This window comes from Aspergillus multicolor (assembly GCF_047715735.1).
Source record: "Aspergillus multicolor strain CBS 133.54 unplaced genomic scaffold BDW74scaffold_53, whole genome shotgun sequence".
NCBI lineage: Eukaryota > Fungi > Ascomycota > Eurotiomycetes > Eurotiales > Aspergillaceae > Aspergillus > Aspergillus multicolor.
In genome coordinates, this window is record NW_027396004.1 from 35,776 (window position 1) to 54,436 (window position 18,661).

Genomic DNA, 18,661 nt, shown 5'->3' on the forward strand with positions numbered 1-18,661 from the left:
CACCTCAGATGCTGCGTCTGATCGGGGACAATCAGACATTCGTGTCGTGTTGCGAGTCAGCTTTCGCGTCCTCGACGACGACTTGCACCTCGTGGCTGTGCTCCAGCCCCGAGAGCACGATCCAGGTTGGGATCACGCTGAGCAGCGTGATGCCGAAGTTGATTCCGATGCTGACGAAGTGGTTTGCGTTTCCTTCGGATTGCATGCTGTATAATATTAGTGAATATTCCTTTAATGTGTATGGAGAAAAACATACGCCCACGCAACGGTTTGCCCAAGAGCCTCGAAGCCACGGAGGATACCACAGTGGTAGGAAAGCGATGACAGGTCAGTCGCGTACTGGCCAACGAGCCAGTAAAGGAACTGTTGAAAGGCCTGGCCCGCAAAAGTCCAGAAGAAGACGAGCGCGTAGGTCTTGCCGAAGCCACCCTTGAACCAATCGAAGACGGGAGAGGAGGGGTACTCGTAGTAGAACTGGTACTGCAGGATAGTGGCCCAGATCCAGGTGCCGGTGAGGATGATGACGATGGCGGAGAAGGCGATGCGGGCGCGGGTCTTGATGTGGATCGACTGCCTGTCCAGCAGGCCGGCGATGAGGAAGGAGGAGATGATTCCGGCGAAGTTGGTGAAGAAGGAGGAGAAGGCGCGGGAGCGGACGGTGAAGTAGGTGGTCAGCCAGGTGCTTTGGAAGCCGTTGTAGAAGTAACTGATGAAGAATGCGGGCAGGAGCATGACGACGCGCTTAGAGGCGATCAGGGAGAAGGCGGCCTTGAACTCTGCAGTCCAGGTCGGCTGCTTGTGCACGACGACGGCAGTGCGATCCTTGCGGATGACCTTGTGAGCTGGGCTGAGAAGGACGGCGATTGGGAGACCCAGGCACATGATAACAATGAAGACAATGTAGGTGCTGGCGCTGACGGAGCCTTGGCCCGAGTCCTGGGCGTTGAGGCCCAGGTTGATGGCGCCACCGACAATAGGGCCTGCAGCTTTTGCAGTTTGCCAGATAGCTACGACAGTTAGAGAGGATATTTCGCTAGATTAGTGATGACATACCCAGGTAGAAAGCCCGATCCTGCGGGCTAGGATATCCAATGATGATGGCCGCTTCGGCAGCCCAGAAGAAGCCGGCCGAGATACCGCAGAGGGCACTGCCGAACAGCATGAACCATGTCGTAGGCGAGTAATTGTTGGTGTAGAGACCAGCACCGTAGATGGGGTATCCGATGGCTCCGAGCGCCAGACCATAACGAAGACCGATGCGGTTATTGATCGCACCAGCAGCCACACAGACGACAGCAAACAGACCATACAGCAGGGCATTAGCCGCTGAGACAGCATAGGGCTCAGCAGCACCACCGGCACCGAGGTTGTTCAGGGCATCCCACATGCCAGGGGCCGTGAAGGAGACGCCGCTGCAGATGGCGATCTGGAACGGAATTGACCGGAATAGCCTCAGGAACCGGTTGGCCGGGGCCGGGACGGTGATCACTTCTGGAACATCTGGAGAAGTCATGTTGCAGTATGAATATGACAGGTCCCAACCTTCCAAAGAACCTTGATCTGTTTCCCACGTGGTGAAAGAGCCTGAAAATTGGGAGGAGGAAAGTCTTATAACGGGGGAGCGAGACCGGACTGGCAAAAAATCAACCGAGTGGGGCAGACAGCAGATTGCGTGATTGTTCGCCATCTGCGCCTAAACGTCCAAGCTTTGCCTTAGCTAAAAAGAGTTTAGCAGCCGAGTCGTGCAGCTGGGACTGTGGGGTATCCCCGGCGATGACCGCAGCAGAATGTCAGCGGCGATAGCGATGACTCTCAAGAAACCCAGGAATGGCGCCACCAGAGGTTTCTTTGCAACAGCATACCGTAACAGCTTGATCAGTCCGATGGCAAAGACATGCAAAGTGCTCGACGAACAACGCAGTTCCAATCTTGAACTATAGAATAAGCCGGTGGCCCAACGGCTGCACTCCTTCGACAGTGGAAAAAGTCCTAGGTAAGTGGCAAGAAAAATTGATCGGAGATCGATAAGATAACACCTTGATAAGTATACTGTCACGCAGCCGTCGCAAATAGTGGTATGGTATGAAGGCGTCGGCCAAGGCGCGAAAAGTCGCGTGACTTATCAGTCACGAAGCAAAAAACGTCAGCACGCGGATTTGCCGCGGATCCCGACGGAACTAGATTTCAAGTCTAGTGTGTTACCCACTCCCCCATACTGACACTCAAAAATTACTCTTCTTTATTTACAAACAGATTCCAGTAACACCGCTACAGACAGCTGCCCTATCGCTCTGATGAAACGAGGCCGGTCTCTTGATTCATTCTCGCAATCCAGGACCGTCGAGCGGCTCGAAGAACAAGGCAGAGAGGACGCGTTGTAAATACTTGGCACTAGGTAGGTAGGGTAGGCATGCGAAATGGTGTTCGTGTGCTCCAGTCTCTCGACCGATCTTGACTTCGAGGGCTTTGCTTTTATTTGTTATCGTTATATATCTTTCACCAAAAGACGAGACGTTCTGTAGCCGTTTGGAATACATCCGACCTGCGATATCGCCAGATGTAGCTGGAGGCCAAGATATATATTCGGACACATTTTGCATCTCGACGTAAGAAGACATGCCAGTAGCTCTGCAATCCCCAACTAGTACCAGGCTGGCTGGAAACAACCATTCCCGAGCATGGCTACATAGGCATAAGCCCAAGATCCATCCACCAAGCCAAAGGGTTATCCGCAAAGGGAAGATCAGGGAACGAAGTCCACAGCATCCCGTCAGCGGAAGGTGGAAGTGTGAAGTCTCCGGCGCTGGTATTTCTTACGTCAAATTGCTCCTGAGAAGGAAGAATGACCGGCATGGTCGTAGTAGAAGATGCAGGGGCAGGCATAGCGGCATTAGTTGCCTTTGGTTTCTCCCGCTGTGTGAGATACATGTTATACTGCCGCATGAACCACTCCTCAATCCACTGCAGCCAGCCCTTGTAATCGAATCCCGTTGCTTGAGACTTGGGGCCTGTTGTAGGCTGTGGCGTATGGAGCACGCGAGCGCGCAGTATACCCGGCATGTCAAGAGCTTCGCATAGCGTCTGCACTTGCGGATAGTTCTGGCACAAGGTTTCATCCGATACAGCCATCAGTGTCAGCTTGCACGCAACAATCATGTTAAACCCGGACTGAAGCCACTGGGAGTAGCTAAAGCGGCGTTCGGAACCGCGAGGGATAGACATGAGACATTCGAAGGAGCTTTTGGCCGCAGCGAGGCCGTGGCAGAGGATCTCGGAGCGGATGTCCAGGGGAAGTTGGGAGGTGGACTTTCGGTCGAAGAGGCTGACTTGGCAAAGGTAGAGGTTGACCGTGTGTAGCTGCGTTGCAAGGAGGACTGCCACGATTAGTAAAATAAGGCCACAAAGCTGGGACATGACTTACAGTTGTTTGTCAGCTCAGGAGGGAGGAGGTTTGTATAATCCTGTATCCTCCCTTGGAAAGTCCGAAAGATGTGCTGAAAGGTTCGACTCGACTTGCTGGAATCAAACGTATCATGGTCGACGGAGATCTTGTCAATTTCCTCCATGACGTGCTGCAGTCGGACGAGGTGTATGATCGTCTGGTCACTGGCATACTCCGGGTTCTCAGCCAGTGCGACAGCAAAAGCTTCCAGCTCCGGTGCCCAAGGAAAGGTGCATCTCTCCTGCGTGATGATACCACAGCTATCTGATCAATATACGCGTCTATAAACTGTCCGCATAAATCGTTGCTCACCACGTAGAGAGAAGAGAACAGCCAATGGCGGCCCTCTGCTCAGCGCGCAGGGTGTGCAGTGGACGCGCCTCCGTCCCCCATTCGCCAATGTTCATCCGACGGCATCCTCTGCGCGCCTGGACGGGCCGATCCAGCCGCAGATCGACCGCCATGCCGATGGCCATGTGGAGGTACGTTGAAAAGTGCCGTGGTGGCGAGCGCTGTTGGGTTTGATGCTGTGACCTGAATCCATCAGTCAGGCGATAGTTAGATTAGGTTTGGGAGCTCTTACCATGCAAGAACCACCAAGAGACCCTGGAGCGTTTCCAGCGACGGGGGCTGTGTGAAGAGAACTGTCCTCTCGGCCAGTGCCCTTCTCACTTCCCCGTCCAACATTCTCTTTAACCCCGGGTTGTCAGTCACTGAGACAGAGAGGATAGCCAGGAAGAGAAACGGGGCTTGTTCGTGCAGTTCGCCGGCCGTTATCGTTGTCGGTAGCGCAACAAATGGAAAGCGCGGCATCATGAACTGCAGGAACGAGTCGAGCAGGGCTGCGGCCTCGTCCAGCGAGAGTATGCCCTTGTCGATGGAATCGCCAGTATTTTCAGAAACATCAGACGGACTATGGCTCTGCGAAGGCTGTCCTTGTGATGCTTCTCCCAGGAGTTCGTTGACTCTCCGTTCTAGTGCTTCGAGGCGCCTAATTTACTAGTAAGCCTCCGCAAGTAAGATACCGGAGGTAACGTACGTCTCTTTCTTCGAACAACTTTGTCGCAGCCTCGCCGGCCGAAAGTAACATGGCTTGTTCAATCTCAAACACCTACAGGGTCAGCACTCTTGGCCGTTCAATCGGACCAAGGTCGTACCGGTCGCAGATGGGAGAATCAGGCGAGCGTAAGCAGCGGATCTTGGCCGTGGCGCAGGTCTGGCACGTTTTGACGCGCCCAGAGGTGGCAGACATGATGGATATTTATCGACAGGATGAGAGGATCCCACGGACACGGACACGGGGCGTTCGGCCATACATATAGGCCAGACAAAGGATGCCTAGAGTGGTGGCATGGCGCGGACTCGGACACGGACACGGACGGACTGGCGACCGGCCTCTTGGCGCTGCGGTATATAGAGTGGGGGAATGCAGCGAACAGAGGTGGAAGAGGGCAACAAACGAGAGAAAGGTAATTCAGACATCAAGATGGACCCCGCTGAGTGTACGCTCGACATCTGCCCTATCGAGGATGCCTACATCCAGTACCAGCCCACCATCGCCGGCAACGGCCTCTACCTGGCCCTCTTCGGGCTCCTGCTAGTGGCTCAGGCCATCCTCACCCCGGTCCATCGGGCATGGTGGTTCTCAGGCTCAATGATAGCAGGCCTCCTGCTCGAGGTCTTGGGCTATGTTGCACGGATTCTGTTCCACGATGATCCTTTCAGCTTCGACTACTTCCTCATGTACGTCGCTGGCCGATCTATAAGCCCGCATGCTAATCCAGTAGGAACCTCATTTGCCTGAGTCTCGGACCGGTCTTCTTCTGCGCCGCGCTGTACTTCCTTCTCGGGCGCATCGTGATCGTCTACCGCGGCGAGGCCATCTCTCGCCTGAAACCTCGCAATTACGCCATAGTCTTTGTGTCCTGCGACGTGGTGGCCCTTATGCTGCAGAGCATTGGCGGCGCCATGACATCCACGGCCGACGACGCCGACGGCCGAGCAGTCGGTACCAACATCATGATCGCCGGCTTAGCTGCGCAGGTGGCTGCCATGACAGCATTCATCGCCCTTGCGGCGGAGTTTGCATGGCGGCTGCGGCGTCGTTCAGAACAGCCCGCGGGGGCCGACAGCGAGAAAGACACGTACACGGAGATCCGCGAGGACCGATGGTGGAAGGTCTTTTTGGCCGGCACGCTACCTTGCTTCGGAGTATTAATAATTGCTGACCTAGCCTGCAGGGCTTGTTGTCGCAACAATCACCATCTATACCCGATCGATCTTCCGCGTGGTCGAGCTCAACGGCGGCTATGATTCCGAGCTGGCGAATGACGAGATTACCTTTATGATCCTCGAGGGCGCGATGGTCTCAATTGCTTGTATTTGCTTGACGGTCTTGCATCCGGGGAGAGCATTGCGGACTCGGCGGCAGAAGGACAGCGAGCCGATGATGGTGAGCGCGTAGATAGGGTTAGGACCGTGACGAAGAGAAGTGTTGGAGACGTCGATAGGGGTAGAAATGCTGAGTCAATGTTAGAGATAGTGAATGCAGTGGGTTTGTTTCATCCCGTCTTCTCCATCTGGTACGTAATTTGAATCCAGGCCGCGATGACTCGAACGCTCTTTCCCGAGCTCGAATTCCCATTCCCGACCGGGTTTATATCTGCTCGCATTGTCCCTGAAATATCGCAATGCTGTTATTCAATTATTCTTACCATTCTTAATACCATCCTCTATCACAATGATTGCCAAAATTGCCGAGCCGTATAGTTTTCTGGACGACTACAGCGAGGGTGCGCACCCGCGGCTGCTGGAAGCCCTGATCCGCACCAACAACACCCAACAGACTGGCTACGGCACCGACCAGTACACACGAGAGGCACGCCAATTGCTTCTTGCACATATGCAAGCCACGGATGATGACGTCTCAATTCATTTTGTGCCCAGTGGAACGGCAGCCAACTTGATCTCAATCGCGAGCTGCCTACGGCCATACGAGGCGGTTCTGGCCGTGCAAACTGGCCACATCATCGACAAAGAAGCTGGAGCTATTGAGGCAACTGGACACAAGATCATTCCGGTGCCTGGAGTAAGGGGAAAGATGACGCCGGATAATTTGGAGATGGTGCTTGAGCGAAATACATTCTTCCCGCACATGGCCAAGCCACGGCTGGTTTACATCTCCAATGCGACTGAGGTCGGGACAATATACACGAGAAACGAACTCAAGGCACTGTCCGACACCTGCCGACGGCGGGACTTACTGTTGTTTGTGGATGGAGCACGGCTAGGAGTGGCATTGACTGCGGAGCACAACGATGTCATCCTTCGGGATATGGTCGATTACATCGACATCTTCTGGATTGGGGGAACAAAGATGGGAGCATTGCTTGGAGATGCAATTGTGGTGCGCAAGGCCATAGCGGAGGGATTCGAGTTTCACATGAAACAAAGGGGAGCCTTGCTGGCCAAGTCAAGAGTCATGGGTGTGCAGTTTAGCGAGTTATTTCGGGATGGATTGTTCTTCGAGCTGGCCCGGCATGCCAACGCAATGGCCCGACAGATCGGAGACCAGTTCGTACGCAAGGGATGGGAGCTGGCCGCCGAAACAGAGACCAACCAGGTGTTTGTAGTAGTCCCAAACAGCAGACTGAGTCAGTTGGAGGCGCGGATCCGGTTCTATGCGTGGGAGAAGAGGCCCGGGGTGACGACCGTGCGGATTGTGACATCGTGGGCGACCGACGAGACCGAGGTGGAGAAGCTCTGCCAGTGGATTAGTAATCTGGAATGAATCAATGGATCAATGCCTATCTTTTCCGATCTCCCTATCTGTATCTGTCTATCTCTGTAAAATGCGCCTCTCCATCTCGTGCGACGCGTGTCGACAGTCCAAGGTCAAGTGTGTGCACGAGGGAGAGTCGCCGTGTCGTCGCTGCCTGCGCCTGAGCAAGACCGGCTGTCACCTGACCGACTCGCGCGCCTTCTCTTCCTCGTCGCCTCGACGCACTCCAAGACCTCCAAGACCTCGACCAGCGCCCTCTCCCTCAATTCCATCGAACCCATCCCCTCCTCCGACAGGAACCCCTCAAGCAGAATCGCCGCTCTCCTCCCTCTCTGCATCCACGCTAATCGCCGCCTGCGATCTCTACCGCAAGAAATTCCCTGTCGTCAACTTCCTCCACTACCCCTCGCTCATTGCCGACCTCGCCCGCGATGTCGCGACAGTCGAGCCCGTCTTCCTTGCCGCCCTTCTGTCGCTCTGCGCGCGCTTCCTGACCTCAAATACGGCCGATTCGAACCTCGCGTCCTCGGAAGCGTACGCCGAATATGCTCGCACTCAATTGGCACACCGAGCTTTCGAGTCTCCCTCTCTCCCGCTCGCTCAATCGCTTGTTATGATCTCGCTATATGAATGGGGTTCTGGCCGACCGTATCGGGCTTGGATGTACAGCGGAATGGCAACCTACATGATCCAATCATTACTTAAGAGTGCCGACGACCACATGGAACATGTCTCGGATGAGTTCCACGCCGACGCCAACGCACAGATCGCATACGAGCAGCTGGTCCGGACCTACTGGTGTTGTTTCACACAGGACTGTGAATTGAGTTCGGGCGCCCGGCAGCATTTTGCCTTGTCGTTTCGTCAGATCTCAGTGCCGCTGCCCATGAGCGACTCGGATTTCAATTTCGGCCGAGCAGCGAGGCGATTAACACCGGCGGAAATTCAGGACGCTGTCGGAGGGGTTCAATTGGGTATTGAGCATGGGTTGACCATTGCCACTCGAGGATTTGACATTTTCGTGCGAATACTGCGTTTTGCAAATGAGAGTCGAAGGGATCGCGCGAATGGTGCGGCACGATGCACTGCTGCTACCTGGGCAGCGCTGAACGACGAGCTGAACGAGTGGAGGACTCTCCAGGATACTACAGTGCGATACCCAGAGACCAGTGCACCCGCCCACGTTGCGCTCGGATATGGGGAGTTGTTTGCCTACATCAATCTGGTTTACTTGATGAGCATCCTCTTCCTCTACCGCGATCGATTCCTGGCCAGTCCTAGACACGACAGCTTTGACCATGGTCAGCCGGAGACGGATGAGTCAATCGAATGCCTCTTCGCGACAGCACAGCACATCGGGGCTATCCTTTCCTCCCTCGAAAGCTGCGCCACCCCGGTAATAACTCCGTATGCCGGGTTCAGTGTTTTCGTCGCGGCACACATCAATATGTACGGCACGGTCTCGCCTAATCGTTATCCTGGCGGCCTGGAGCGCGCGGAGCAGGAGAAGAAGTCCAACTTTGAGTATCTGGAACGACTGTGTCAATTTTGGGACGTAGGGACTAGCTGGGTATGTTGCTTGACTGGTTTTGACTAATCGATGTACTAACGACTATAGTGGCGGACATTGCAAGAGGCGAACAAGTTCTACGAGAGCGCACGCTCACAGCACGGTCATGGTCTAGAGTTGCATACTCGAGACCATCTAACTCTAGCTGGAACATTCGACGAGTACGGCGATATTCGTATCTCGCGGCCGGAGCATTCCGCCCCCACCTCGCAAGGCCGGACAACCCCCGTAGAGCAGACTACACCCACGGCTACGGCTTCGGTCAGTAAGAGGGTAAACTCAATCCTAGACCATGGTCAGGAACCCTCAGGGGGCTACGATCTAGAAGCAGAAATGATGCAGTGGCCATTCCTCGATGAGAATTGGTCCGTTGGCTTTGCTACGGGCTACGAAAACACTTGGCCAGGATTAGGGTGAGATGAGATCGTGGCTGAGCATTGTTTCACTGTCTCCAAATAAACAACGAACGAACAAAGTAACAACAACGAGCGACATGATTCATAAACCGAGACGAGACAGTGATAGTGATCCTTCCGTAAACCTTACGCCAAATAACGAGGTTTGCTTTCGCGCCGACACATGAGTCATGGGCCGCTCAGCCGTCGAGCCGATGCCCTAACCGTACACGGACACCCGCTCACTAAGCGGCGTACCATAGAACGTCTATTCTTGGTTGAGACGCTTAAAATGTGCAAGCCGGCTTGGCCCCATCATGGAACGCACATCGCGAAGAACCTGGTGTTCCAGAACGCCTACCTTCACAAGTTCACGCACAATGCCCTCAACCCACAACTGGCTAGCGCTAACGAAGGTTCCGAATGCACGTCCGCCCTGAGCGGATTCGGAAATGGGCTGCAGAGATCCAGTTGGGATGGGCTGGCGGGCGACAACTTCGTGAACGATGCTTGCTTCCTTGGCATCCACGGTGCGCATGCTGTACATGGACCAGGTGGAGCCCGGGTTTGGGAGGGAGGTGCTGCTCGTGGGCGCCTTGTAGACGTAGACATGTCCGCGTGCGGCGTCAGCTGGGTTGAGGGTGAGCGAGTACAGCCGGCCTGGCTCTCCTTCCTGCGCGATGAAGAGGGACCATTTGTCGCCGACATCTACTTCGGATCGAGCTCCGGCCGGGACAGTGACTGCATTAGTGGTCGAAGTCAAAGTAGAAGTGGTCTCCGAGAGCTGGCGAATCAGGCTGAGCCAGAGGGGCTTGGTGGCAGCCGGCATTTTGATTCCCTTCGATCTTTGGATCCGGATTAGACTATTGGAGTTTCTTTGGTGGCTTAGGCTAGGGTTGTTAGTCTATGGGCGTGGACCTGGATTTGAGTAGGTGTGGTATGGGGGTGGAGTTGTATAGGGCTCCGGTGGGTTTCACGGACTCACCAGAGTGTGGAAAATGCAGTATCGGATAGTAGTAGAGGACTCGGAGGGATGTTGCTGGGTATGACAATCGAGCAGCAACATGGTGCTTTTTATGGTAGAGGTAAGAAGTTCTGGGGATGGCCATGAGTTCAAAGAGGCTGGTGGTGAAAGGGAAGGTGAATGGGCAGTGAAAAAAGATGTCCAAGTGGAAGAACCAACTTTAAACTACAGAGCTCCTGGTAGGTCCAAGCCCCAGGACAACGGTATTGACATTGTCATTGACATCAAGTAGGTATTTCATTCACGAACAATCTAGATCTAGTCACTACACTCCTTCCTACTCATGCCTCTCAAAGTACCGACTACTGCTACCCTGGGACGAATGCACTGAGTGTCCAGGACTGGGACTATGTGCCGATAGAACCCTCACCTCAACCTGCTTCGTGATTCCGCGTCGAAGCTCCCTCTTGCGCTCCTGGTCCTCTGCATGCTGCAAGATGCGCTCTATACTATCCGTCTCATCAGGCAGATCGGCCTCCATGTCCCGCTCGCCCGTCTCCCCTTCAGGCCCCGTAAAGTTTCGCCCTTTACTCTTGCTCGAGAATGGGCCGCTCAGTTCGTAGGAGCGCGACTTCGCAGCGCTTGAGATCTTGCGCACGGAGCTGATCAGTAGTGGCCGAATGCACGGCACACTGGACGTGATGATGATGATCAGGTTCTCCGCGTATCCCCAGCGGATCAACTCGATGCCGCCCGTAGAACCCAGGTTTGTGATGCCCGGGATGTCGCCATATTTCGTGCACTTGATGATTGATGCAATCATGGCGAGGATACCGAGTGACATAAGGACGATCAGACTGAGCTTAATGCGCAGGCGGAGATTCAAGTTCCAGAAGATGGCGGTTGGGAAGACAGCGAGAAAGAAGTCACTTGCGGTGTTGACGGCTGCATAGTACAACATTAGCATCACTACCTCGACAAGAGAAAGGCAAACATACCCGACGAGAAGTACGCAAACTTGATCACCGCCGAACTATCCCCACAGTGCGTCTTGACGGTTGCATCCCAGAGAATCCGCACATTGCCACAAATACTCAGTGGGAGCACGCCAGACACAATATTCCCCGCGAGCTGCAGCAGCATGACCGTCCATAGCGGGATCTGGTACTTCCGCTTACTCCCCAGGATCGCAATGATGTAGAGCGCGAATGCAGACCGCGCAAAGCCCGTACTGATCGTGACCAGCGGGATCTCGATCGCGATCGCCTTGAGCACGACCTTTAGATCGGGCGTTCCCACTAACAATTCGAGGTTCGTGCCGAAGCCGTGGTCGACAGATTTCTGAAGGAGGACAGTTGCAGCGAGGGTCATTGCCTACATCGTCGCATCGCCTATTAGCACCACATCGAGATCGGAGAGCCCGGAATTAAGAGAGAGTGGAGGAACAGAGTCAGGCATACCCAAGCTATGACCATCAGGACATCGTCAAAGCGGAACTGGCGCAGCTTGATCTTTGCAAAGACTCGCAGAATCAGGATGACGGCGGCTATGGCGTTGGCTGCCCACATGCCTCGCGCCAGGGCAAAGCCTGGGTCGTTGGTGTGGTCGAAGGTCATCTTCCACCCTTTCCTAGAACCTAGTACTAGTACTGCAAGGATCAGGACAGGACGAACAGGTCATTTCTGCAGCCAGCTGCAGGTACGGCCCTAGTCTTGTATTTATTCGTCCTGCAGGATGGCCGACTAGACCACTGCAGAATCGAATGAAGGACTGCCTAAGAATTGAGTTTGCGAGCCAGCCAAGCGACGCAGGATGCCAGGGCAGCAGGCCAGCCAACCTTTGGCTGACTCGGCATCAGCCACTGGCAGCGGCGGGCAACGGGGGGCGCGCAGGTGCCGAAAATATGCGACCTCGCTGGCCTCTGAGACGAGCGCTTGCCTACTAGTTGGTGGGGGCTGGAGCTGAAGGTTCCATGGCTCTGCTGCCAACGCCACTTAGGGCACACAAGAGTCCTTGGTTTCTTGCCTTGTCATGGATCTGGCACTGTGAATCCAATGTCACCGGCACTGTGAAAGTCTGACTGAAAATTGGACGATCGCAAGCAAGCAGCAATGCAGTATCCTCGGCTGCCGATCGGATCGTCGCTATCACGGCTGCGGGCGTTGACACAGACGGTCGCAATTAGACCCCCAACGGTGGCTAGCTAGTCTGAGTAGTGCTGCAGCGATCCGGGACTTCCGATCCGGCCAGATTGTGGGAGATTATTACAATTACATTAAGGAGACCAGACATACTATAAAACGGGGCCCGCGAGTCGTGAAGGTTCAATGTTGGATTCCGGGACTGCGGAAGGTGGCGCTGTGCCTCGTTCCTGTCCGAGTCATTCTTGTTAGGGATTATTTCCTACAGAAGCTTTGAGTTCGGAATTCCAATTCCCATCGCCCTGCACGAGCCAGACTGCGTCGATGTCGAGAACGATGGGCCTCGGCAAGCAGATGTGTCTCACTCCATCAGATAAGGGCCGGGGCATGCCCCGATCTGACTTAGCAGCAGATTCGGCGTGCAATAGCGTCGGTTCCTCACGCTTCGGGGAACTTGTCCGACACGTGGCTGTTGCAAGGATTGAGGCGAAGCTTGCATGGTCTGATGCAGGACGCTAACTATAAGACTCTTCCTCTTCCACTCATCCGGCAAGCCAGCCATCAGCCATCAGCCATCAAACCGATCACGATGAAGGCCGCTGCGACCGCTGCCCTGCTCCTCTCTGCGACCGTGGCCTCGGCCTCGAGCGACTGCCACTGCCTCCCTGGCGATGCCTGCTGGCCCTCGGCTGCGCAGTGGGAGTCGCTCAACAGCACCGTGGGTGGCCGTCTGATCGCCACGACTCCGATCGGCTCTGTCTGCCACGATCCCACCTACGACGAGGCTGCCTGCACGCAACTGCAGGAGGACTGGAATCTGCCGCAGACCCAGTATGAAAATCCCTCGGCCTCACCCCTCACCGCATCCCTTGCATAGCACTAGAATGCTGACTTACTCAGCTATGTTTCCTCCTCGTCGGTCATGCAGCAGTTCTTTGCCAACCGCAGCTGCGACCCCTTCACTGCCGAGTCGTCCACCTGCGAGCTAGGCAACTACGTCAGCTATGCCGTCAACGTCTCGTCAAGCGACGATGTCGTCGCCGCCATCAACTTCGCCCAGGACAACAACATCCGCTTCGTGATCAAGAACACCGGTCATGAGTGAGTTCCTTATCTCTTTTTATCTGGCCATGCTAACAAGCGCAGCTACCTCGGTCGTTCCACCGGTGCCGGTGCCCTCTCTGTCTGGACCCATTACCTCAACGACATTGAGTACCAGGACTGGTCCGACTCCACCTACTCGGGCCCCGCCTACAAACTGGGCAGTGGCGTGATGGGCTTTGAGGTGCTTGAGGCCACTCACGACGCCGGTTACGTCCTGGTCGGTGGCGAGTGTCCCACCGTCGGTCTGGCGGGAGGATACACCCAGGGTGGAGGCCACTCGGCCCTGAGCACAAACTTCGGTCTAGGTGCTGATCAGACCCTAGCGTTTGAGGTCGTCACTGCTGATGGAAGTGTTGTCACCGCGTCGCGCACTGAGAACACCGATCTCTACTGGGCTCTCAGCGGTGGCGGTGCCGGTAACTGGGGCGTCGTCCTGTCTGTCACCGTCAAAGCGCACAAGAGCGAGTCTGTTGCGGGCGCATACCTCGCTTTCACCACCTCCAACCTGTCCGAGGATGTCTACACCCAGGCCCTCACGGAATTCCACCAGCTCCTCCCTGCTATGGTCGACGCCGGTACTACCGTGATCTACCAGGTTCTGCCGGGCTACTTCCTCATCAAGCCGTTGACTGCCTACGGCAAGACCACGGATGAAGTCAAGGCCATTCTCTCCCCCTTCCTCTCCGCCCTCGATGACCTCTCCATCACCTACTCCGTCACCTACTCCGAGTATGACTCCTACTACGACCACTACGAAGAGTACATGGGCCCCCTCCCCAACGGCAACCTCGAAGTCGGCACCTTCACCTACGGCGGCCGTCTCCTCCCCCGCTCTGTCGTCGAGAACGACGCCGAGTCTCTCGCCCACGTCCTCTACAACTTCACCTCGCAATCCGTCGTCGCCGTCGGCGTCGGCCTAAACGTCTCCAACACCAACGACGTCGACAACGCCATCTTCACCCCCTGGCGCGAGGCCCTCGTCACCATGCAATTCGGCATTACGCTCACAAACACCAAATCCTGGGACCAGATCCTCGCAGACCAGGCGACCGTCACCAACGAGCTCGCCCCTGAACTCGAGGCCCTGACCCCTGGGTCAGGGACTTACGAAAACGAAAGCAACTTCCTGCAGCCGAACTGGAAGGAAGTCTTCTTCGGCGACAGCTACGACAAGCTCGCTGAGATCAAGAGCAAGTGGGACCCCAATGGATTCTTTTACTCGTTTAAGGGTGTGGGTAGTGATGCTTGGACTCTTGCGGAGGATGGACGGATGTGTAGGGCGAGTAAGAGCGTCAGGTCGGTTTGTAAGGCGGCGCTGTAAGGATAGAGCGGGAAAAGTGTGTAGTCTCGAGTTGCTTGAGTTGTATAGAGTGTATAATACCCATAGATCAATGTTTGATTTGTTCTGATCAAGTTGCCCCTAAGCTAAGAATGTCCATTGTCTATCTGGTGGAGTGCGTTGTATAGAGGTCTGATAAAGAGGTTGCATTTTTAGCGGGCGAGCTATCTAGGTCTTCCTGTTTGGGCATGTCCACTATTTACTCCAACTCTCTACACGAAACCTACCGAGGTATCTATGTCGAGGGTATGCTTTTAATAAACCGGAGACCACCAGCACATCCAGCTCGCTCTATCTAACCCGATTAGGGACCGTTCGCGCAATTGAACCACGTGGGATGCTGACGGGAGCTTTAGATTAAGGGGTAGACATTAGATTTACCTCGGTAGCTTCTTTTCTTAATACCGTTCATTTGTTCATTTGAGGCACAATGTTGGTGATGTAGAATAATCGCTGGGTCGGATGTGGTGCAGTTGATGATAAGCGTGACCGGAATATATTCCTGACAACAGACACAAGACGAAGGTGATTTTGGCTATGCAAAAGACGCATATTTGTTTATGATATGTAGATAGGATAGAGAACCAACTTGTAAGGATATTGCATTCTCCCATAACCTCTGTTATCACATTTTGCTCTGTCATTTCTACCTTCGACCCCATAGATAGTTGTCGTCATTGTCATTGTCGCTCCTTCCGGCATCCAGGTCATCCAAGTACACTGGTTGCTTAGGCGCGATTCGGTTTACCAAAGCAAAATTTTCAAATGAGGGACCAGCGAAGCCTTCATAAAGATACAATACGGCAATAAGAGAATGTATGGCATGGAACAGTCAACTGCAGTTTGGTCTTGCGGAGGATGACGATGGCAGCCTTGATTATGAGGCGTCAAGACTTGAGCTTCAGCGGACTCCGATTGGTTGGGAGATAGATATCGATAAGACTGCGAGAGCTATCGGTAGCAGTCATGTGATGTCATGTGATGCCATGCTCCCTGCCTGAGGCGTTATTCCACGGTCGGATCTTGAACCGATTTTTGACACAGACTGTGACCAAGCTCCAACATCATTTGCTGAGCGACTATCAACCAGCGACAGAAACGCAGTCTTATCATGGATTTCTACGACTTGCAACAAATGATTGGCAAATACCAGCCATAAATCCTTCGATATCGCCTGGCAGCGGAGAGAGATAACGGAGGACAGGCGGATGGGCGGGTGGTGCACTGGGGTGCGCGGCCCGCCTCCGTGCCCACTGCCGCCTCCCCTCGCTATACAGCCTTATCTCTCGACACAGTACTTATAGACAGACATGTCCTCAGCATGGCATCTTCATCACTTCCATCCTCATCTCCATCTTCATCTTCACACCCTGCACACATTATGGGCTCTATCTCCGGCTGGAAACGCTTGAACGTCGCCATCGTGGGCGGAGGCATCGGCGGCTTGGCTGCGTCGATCGCTCTCCGCCGCGCCGGCCACGAGGTCACCATCTACGAGCGCCACGACTTCGCCGGCGAGGTCGGCGCTTCGATCTCCTGCGCTGCCAACGGCACCCGCTGGCTGCACGAGTGGGGCGTCGACATCCCCAAGGGTGACCCCGTTGTCCTGAAGAAGCTCATCAACCGCGACTGGAAGACCGGCGAGCCCGTCAGCGTGTACGACCTCGACGACTACGAGGAGCGCTGGGGCTACGTCTACAACATGTTCCACCGCCAGTACATGCACTCCATGCTCAAGGACTGCGCCATGCAGGAGGAGGGCAGCGGCACGCCCGTCAAGCTGCTCGTCAACCACCCCGTACGTCCCCCAAAATAACATAGGGCACACCGTCCGAAGGCGTAGGGCACGCTAACCAAAACAGTGCAAGGACATCGACCTCGAGTCCGGGGTGATCACCTTCGAGAACGGCGCGACCGCGCAACACGAGCTCATCATCGGCGCCGACGGCATCGGCTCCGCCGTCCGCCGCATCATCGGCCTGAATCCGGAGAAGAAGGCCGCCCCCTCAAGCTGCCTGCACGCTAACGTCATGACCGAGGATGCGGTCCGCCTGGGACTGGTCGACTACTCGCAGAACTCCGCCCTTGAGTACTGGGGCGGGCAGGAGGGCAAGTGGGACAAGATCGTGCTGTCCCCGTGCAACGGCGGCAAGCTGCTCTCGTACTACTGCTTCTTCCCGCGCGAGGTCGGCGACTACACGACGCACACGTGGGGCGGCGACGATCTGCCTGTTGAGGAACTCCTCGCGCCCTACCCCGAGCTCGACAAGCAGGTCAAGGACCACTTGGCCATCGGCATTGAGGTCCGCCCGTGGCGCCTGTGGGTGCACCAGCCGTACCCGTACATCAGCAAGAACATGGTCTGCCTGCTTGGAGACGCGGGACACCCTGTACGTCCTCCCAAACTCCCTCTCTGCCAAAACACCCAACTAATCTGTCTAGATGATGCCCCACCAAAGCCAAGGCGCCTGCATGGCGCTCGAAGACGCCGCCGCACTGGGCCTGCTCTTCAGCCCAGCCTACTTCTCCGGCGACGTCACGGAGACACTAAGCATCTACCAAGAGATCCGACTCCCGCGCGCAACGAAGGTGCAAGCGGCCTCCGCGAAGGCAGCCTACAACATCAACGAGCGGATCGGGTTCAGCTCCAACACCAAGATCGCGGGTTACAAGGTGGAAGACGAGAAGAAGAAGCTCACCATCGAGGAGATGAATGGGTATGACATGTACCGGGACGTCGAGGAGGTTATTGCGGAACGCCGGGGTGTGCCGTTTGAGTTCCAGGGCAAGTTTATCCGTGGTTTGCCGGTAGGACTTAAGTTGTCGAATGGGGTTACGGTGGGCGAAGAACAGTAGGGTTGGATTTGAGGGAATTGGATGGGATAGATGGGGTTTTTGTATGATACCTATTTGGTTGGTTACGGAGTTACGAATTTATTTTATCTTTGTTATATTATTCTGTTTATACAATTGTGCTGCTTCTTTGCCTGACTTGTTAGGCAAGCAGTTCCCTTATCTAGTTTTTTGCAGAGGATGAATGATTGGGAACAAGAAGGTGTTCAAGAAGTACGACGCTACTCCGGTGATATTTTTCAAAACCATCAGGGCACACCTATGAAGTACCCTGAATACCATTACAACCGGTTCCTAAGTACCAGCAAGGGCTCCGTGACTAGAGACTAGATAGCATTGGATGATGGTGACGGTGAGGGTACACTCAATTTTCGCAACAACAGCTCACAACCCATATCGAAGGGACCAAGATTCGGCGGATTGATGCTGAACAGGAGATCACGGCGTAAGCATAACGCTATTGCTACCATACCCAAGAATCTGCGTCATTATCGGATGTTTATTCCGGCATGCCTGCAATCAACCCGTTGACCCATCTGGAGCGAGGCCCTACCCAGGTTGGAAATAGCCCCAAATTAAGGGTTTTTATGGAACGAGAACCTTGCAGCTGCTTCCAGGCCATGCTTTCTTGCAAGGTATAGAGGGAACGGACTCTCCATGCACCTTCCCACCGTCTCATGACGTGCAATTTCGGACTTCCATTCCATCCACAACCCTAAAGCCAACGAGGTTGGTAAGCACATCTATCCTGTCCACTGTAGAACCTTCCACCGCAGCCTGACCGTGCACCTCCGCCTACACCAACTCCCTTAAAACAACACTCCCCAACCCTCCTTCCTTCCTTCACTCATCTTTTCATATCCAACAAACGCCATCTATAACGTCAAAGTAAATGCATACAAGCGTCGCATTCAAACAAACGAACAGCCCTGCGTTGCTTCCTGGCATTCATTTTCCTTGCAACAACGACAACCACTCCGTCTCCACTGTTTCACGTTGGTGTTTCAACGCCACCAATCTTGGACTGTGTGAGGGGGTTATACTCACCGATTGTTAGGTTATAGCGAGAACG

The 18,661-nt window shown here is 54.8% G+C and overlaps 8 protein-coding genes across 8 annotated transcripts; 4 read left to right on the plus strand and 4 right to left on the minus strand.

The window, feature by feature from the left end:
* Positions 1-31: 31 nt before the first annotated feature.
* BDW74DRAFT_183939 (uncharacterized protein) lies at positions 32-1,513 on the minus strand (the record flags this gene model as incomplete). Its single annotated transcript, XM_073730653.1, has 3 exons — positions 32-206; positions 257-1,007; positions 1,054-1,513. 3 exons carry the CDS (start codon positions 1,511-1,513, stop codon positions 32-34), a joined length of 1,386 nt encoding a protein of 461 aa, XP_073577925.1.
* Positions 1,514-2,184: 671 nt separating this feature from the next.
* Positions 2,185-5,040, minus strand: BDW74DRAFT_118347 (Zn(II)2Cys6 transcription factor). Its single transcript, XM_073721951.1, has 6 exons — positions 4,600-5,040; positions 4,482-4,553; positions 4,026-4,433; positions 3,755-3,976; positions 3,422-3,702; positions 2,185-3,374 (listed from the first exon to the last, which is right to left on the minus strand). The coding sequence occupies exons 1-6, from the start codon at positions 4,692-4,694 to the stop codon at positions 2,683-2,685; spliced, it is 1,770 nt and encodes a 589-aa protein (XP_073577926.1). The 5' UTR covers positions 4,695-5,040; the 3' UTR covers positions 2,185-2,682.
* Positions 4,929-5,906, plus strand: BDW74DRAFT_183941 (RTA1 domain-containing protein; the record flags this gene model as incomplete). Its single annotated transcript, XM_073730654.1, has 3 exons — positions 4,929-5,185; positions 5,230-5,620; positions 5,676-5,906. The coding sequence occupies 3 exons, from the start codon at positions 4,929-4,931 to the stop codon at positions 5,904-5,906; spliced, it is 879 nt and encodes a 292-aa protein (XP_073577927.1).
* Positions 5,843-9,210, plus strand: BDW74DRAFT_189468 (uncharacterized protein; the record flags this gene model as incomplete). Its single annotated transcript, XM_073731981.1, has 3 exons — positions 5,843-7,193; positions 7,330-8,793; positions 8,842-9,210. Exons 1-3 carry the CDS (start codon positions 6,183-6,185, stop codon positions 9,208-9,210), a joined length of 2,844 nt encoding a protein of 947 aa, XP_073577928.1. The 5' UTR covers positions 5,843-6,182.
* A 246-nt stretch (positions 9,211-9,456) lies between these two features.
* BDW74DRAFT_183944 (uncharacterized protein) lies at positions 9,457-10,017 on the minus strand (the record flags this gene model as incomplete). Its single annotated transcript, XM_073730655.1, has 1 exon — positions 9,457-10,017. The coding sequence occupies one exon, from the start codon at positions 10,015-10,017 to the stop codon at positions 9,457-9,459; it is 561 nt and encodes a 186-aa protein (XP_073577929.1).
* A 472-nt stretch (positions 10,018-10,489) lies between these two features.
* BDW74DRAFT_183945 (uncharacterized protein) lies at positions 10,490-11,768 on the minus strand (the record flags this gene model as incomplete). The annotated part of the gene is made up of 3 exons (XM_073730656.1): positions 10,490-11,097; positions 11,151-11,526; positions 11,613-11,768. The coding sequence occupies 3 exons, from the start codon at positions 11,766-11,768 to the stop codon at positions 10,490-10,492; spliced, it is 1,140 nt and encodes a 379-aa protein (XP_073577930.1).
* A 1,100-nt stretch (positions 11,769-12,868) lies between these two features.
* On the plus strand, positions 12,869-14,806 carry BDW74DRAFT_163875 (putative isoamyl alcohol oxidase). Its single transcript, XM_073726164.1, has 3 exons — positions 12,869-13,124; positions 13,194-13,394; positions 13,440-14,806. The coding sequence occupies exons 1-3, from the start codon at positions 12,883-12,885 to the stop codon at positions 14,716-14,718; spliced, it is 1,722 nt and encodes a 573-aa protein (XP_073577931.1). The 5' UTR covers positions 12,869-12,882; the 3' UTR covers positions 14,719-14,806.
* Positions 14,807-15,826: 1,020 nt separating this feature from the next.
* On the plus strand, positions 15,827-17,775 carry BDW74DRAFT_163876 (FAD-dependent oxidoreductase). The gene is made up of 3 exons (XM_073726165.1): positions 15,827-16,534; positions 16,599-17,126; positions 17,179-17,775. Exons 1-3 carry the CDS (start codon positions 16,058-16,060, stop codon positions 17,590-17,592), a joined length of 1,419 nt encoding a protein of 472 aa, XP_073577932.1. The 5' UTR covers positions 15,827-16,057; the 3' UTR covers positions 17,593-17,775.
* The last annotated feature ends 886 nt before the right edge of the window (positions 17,776-18,661 follow it).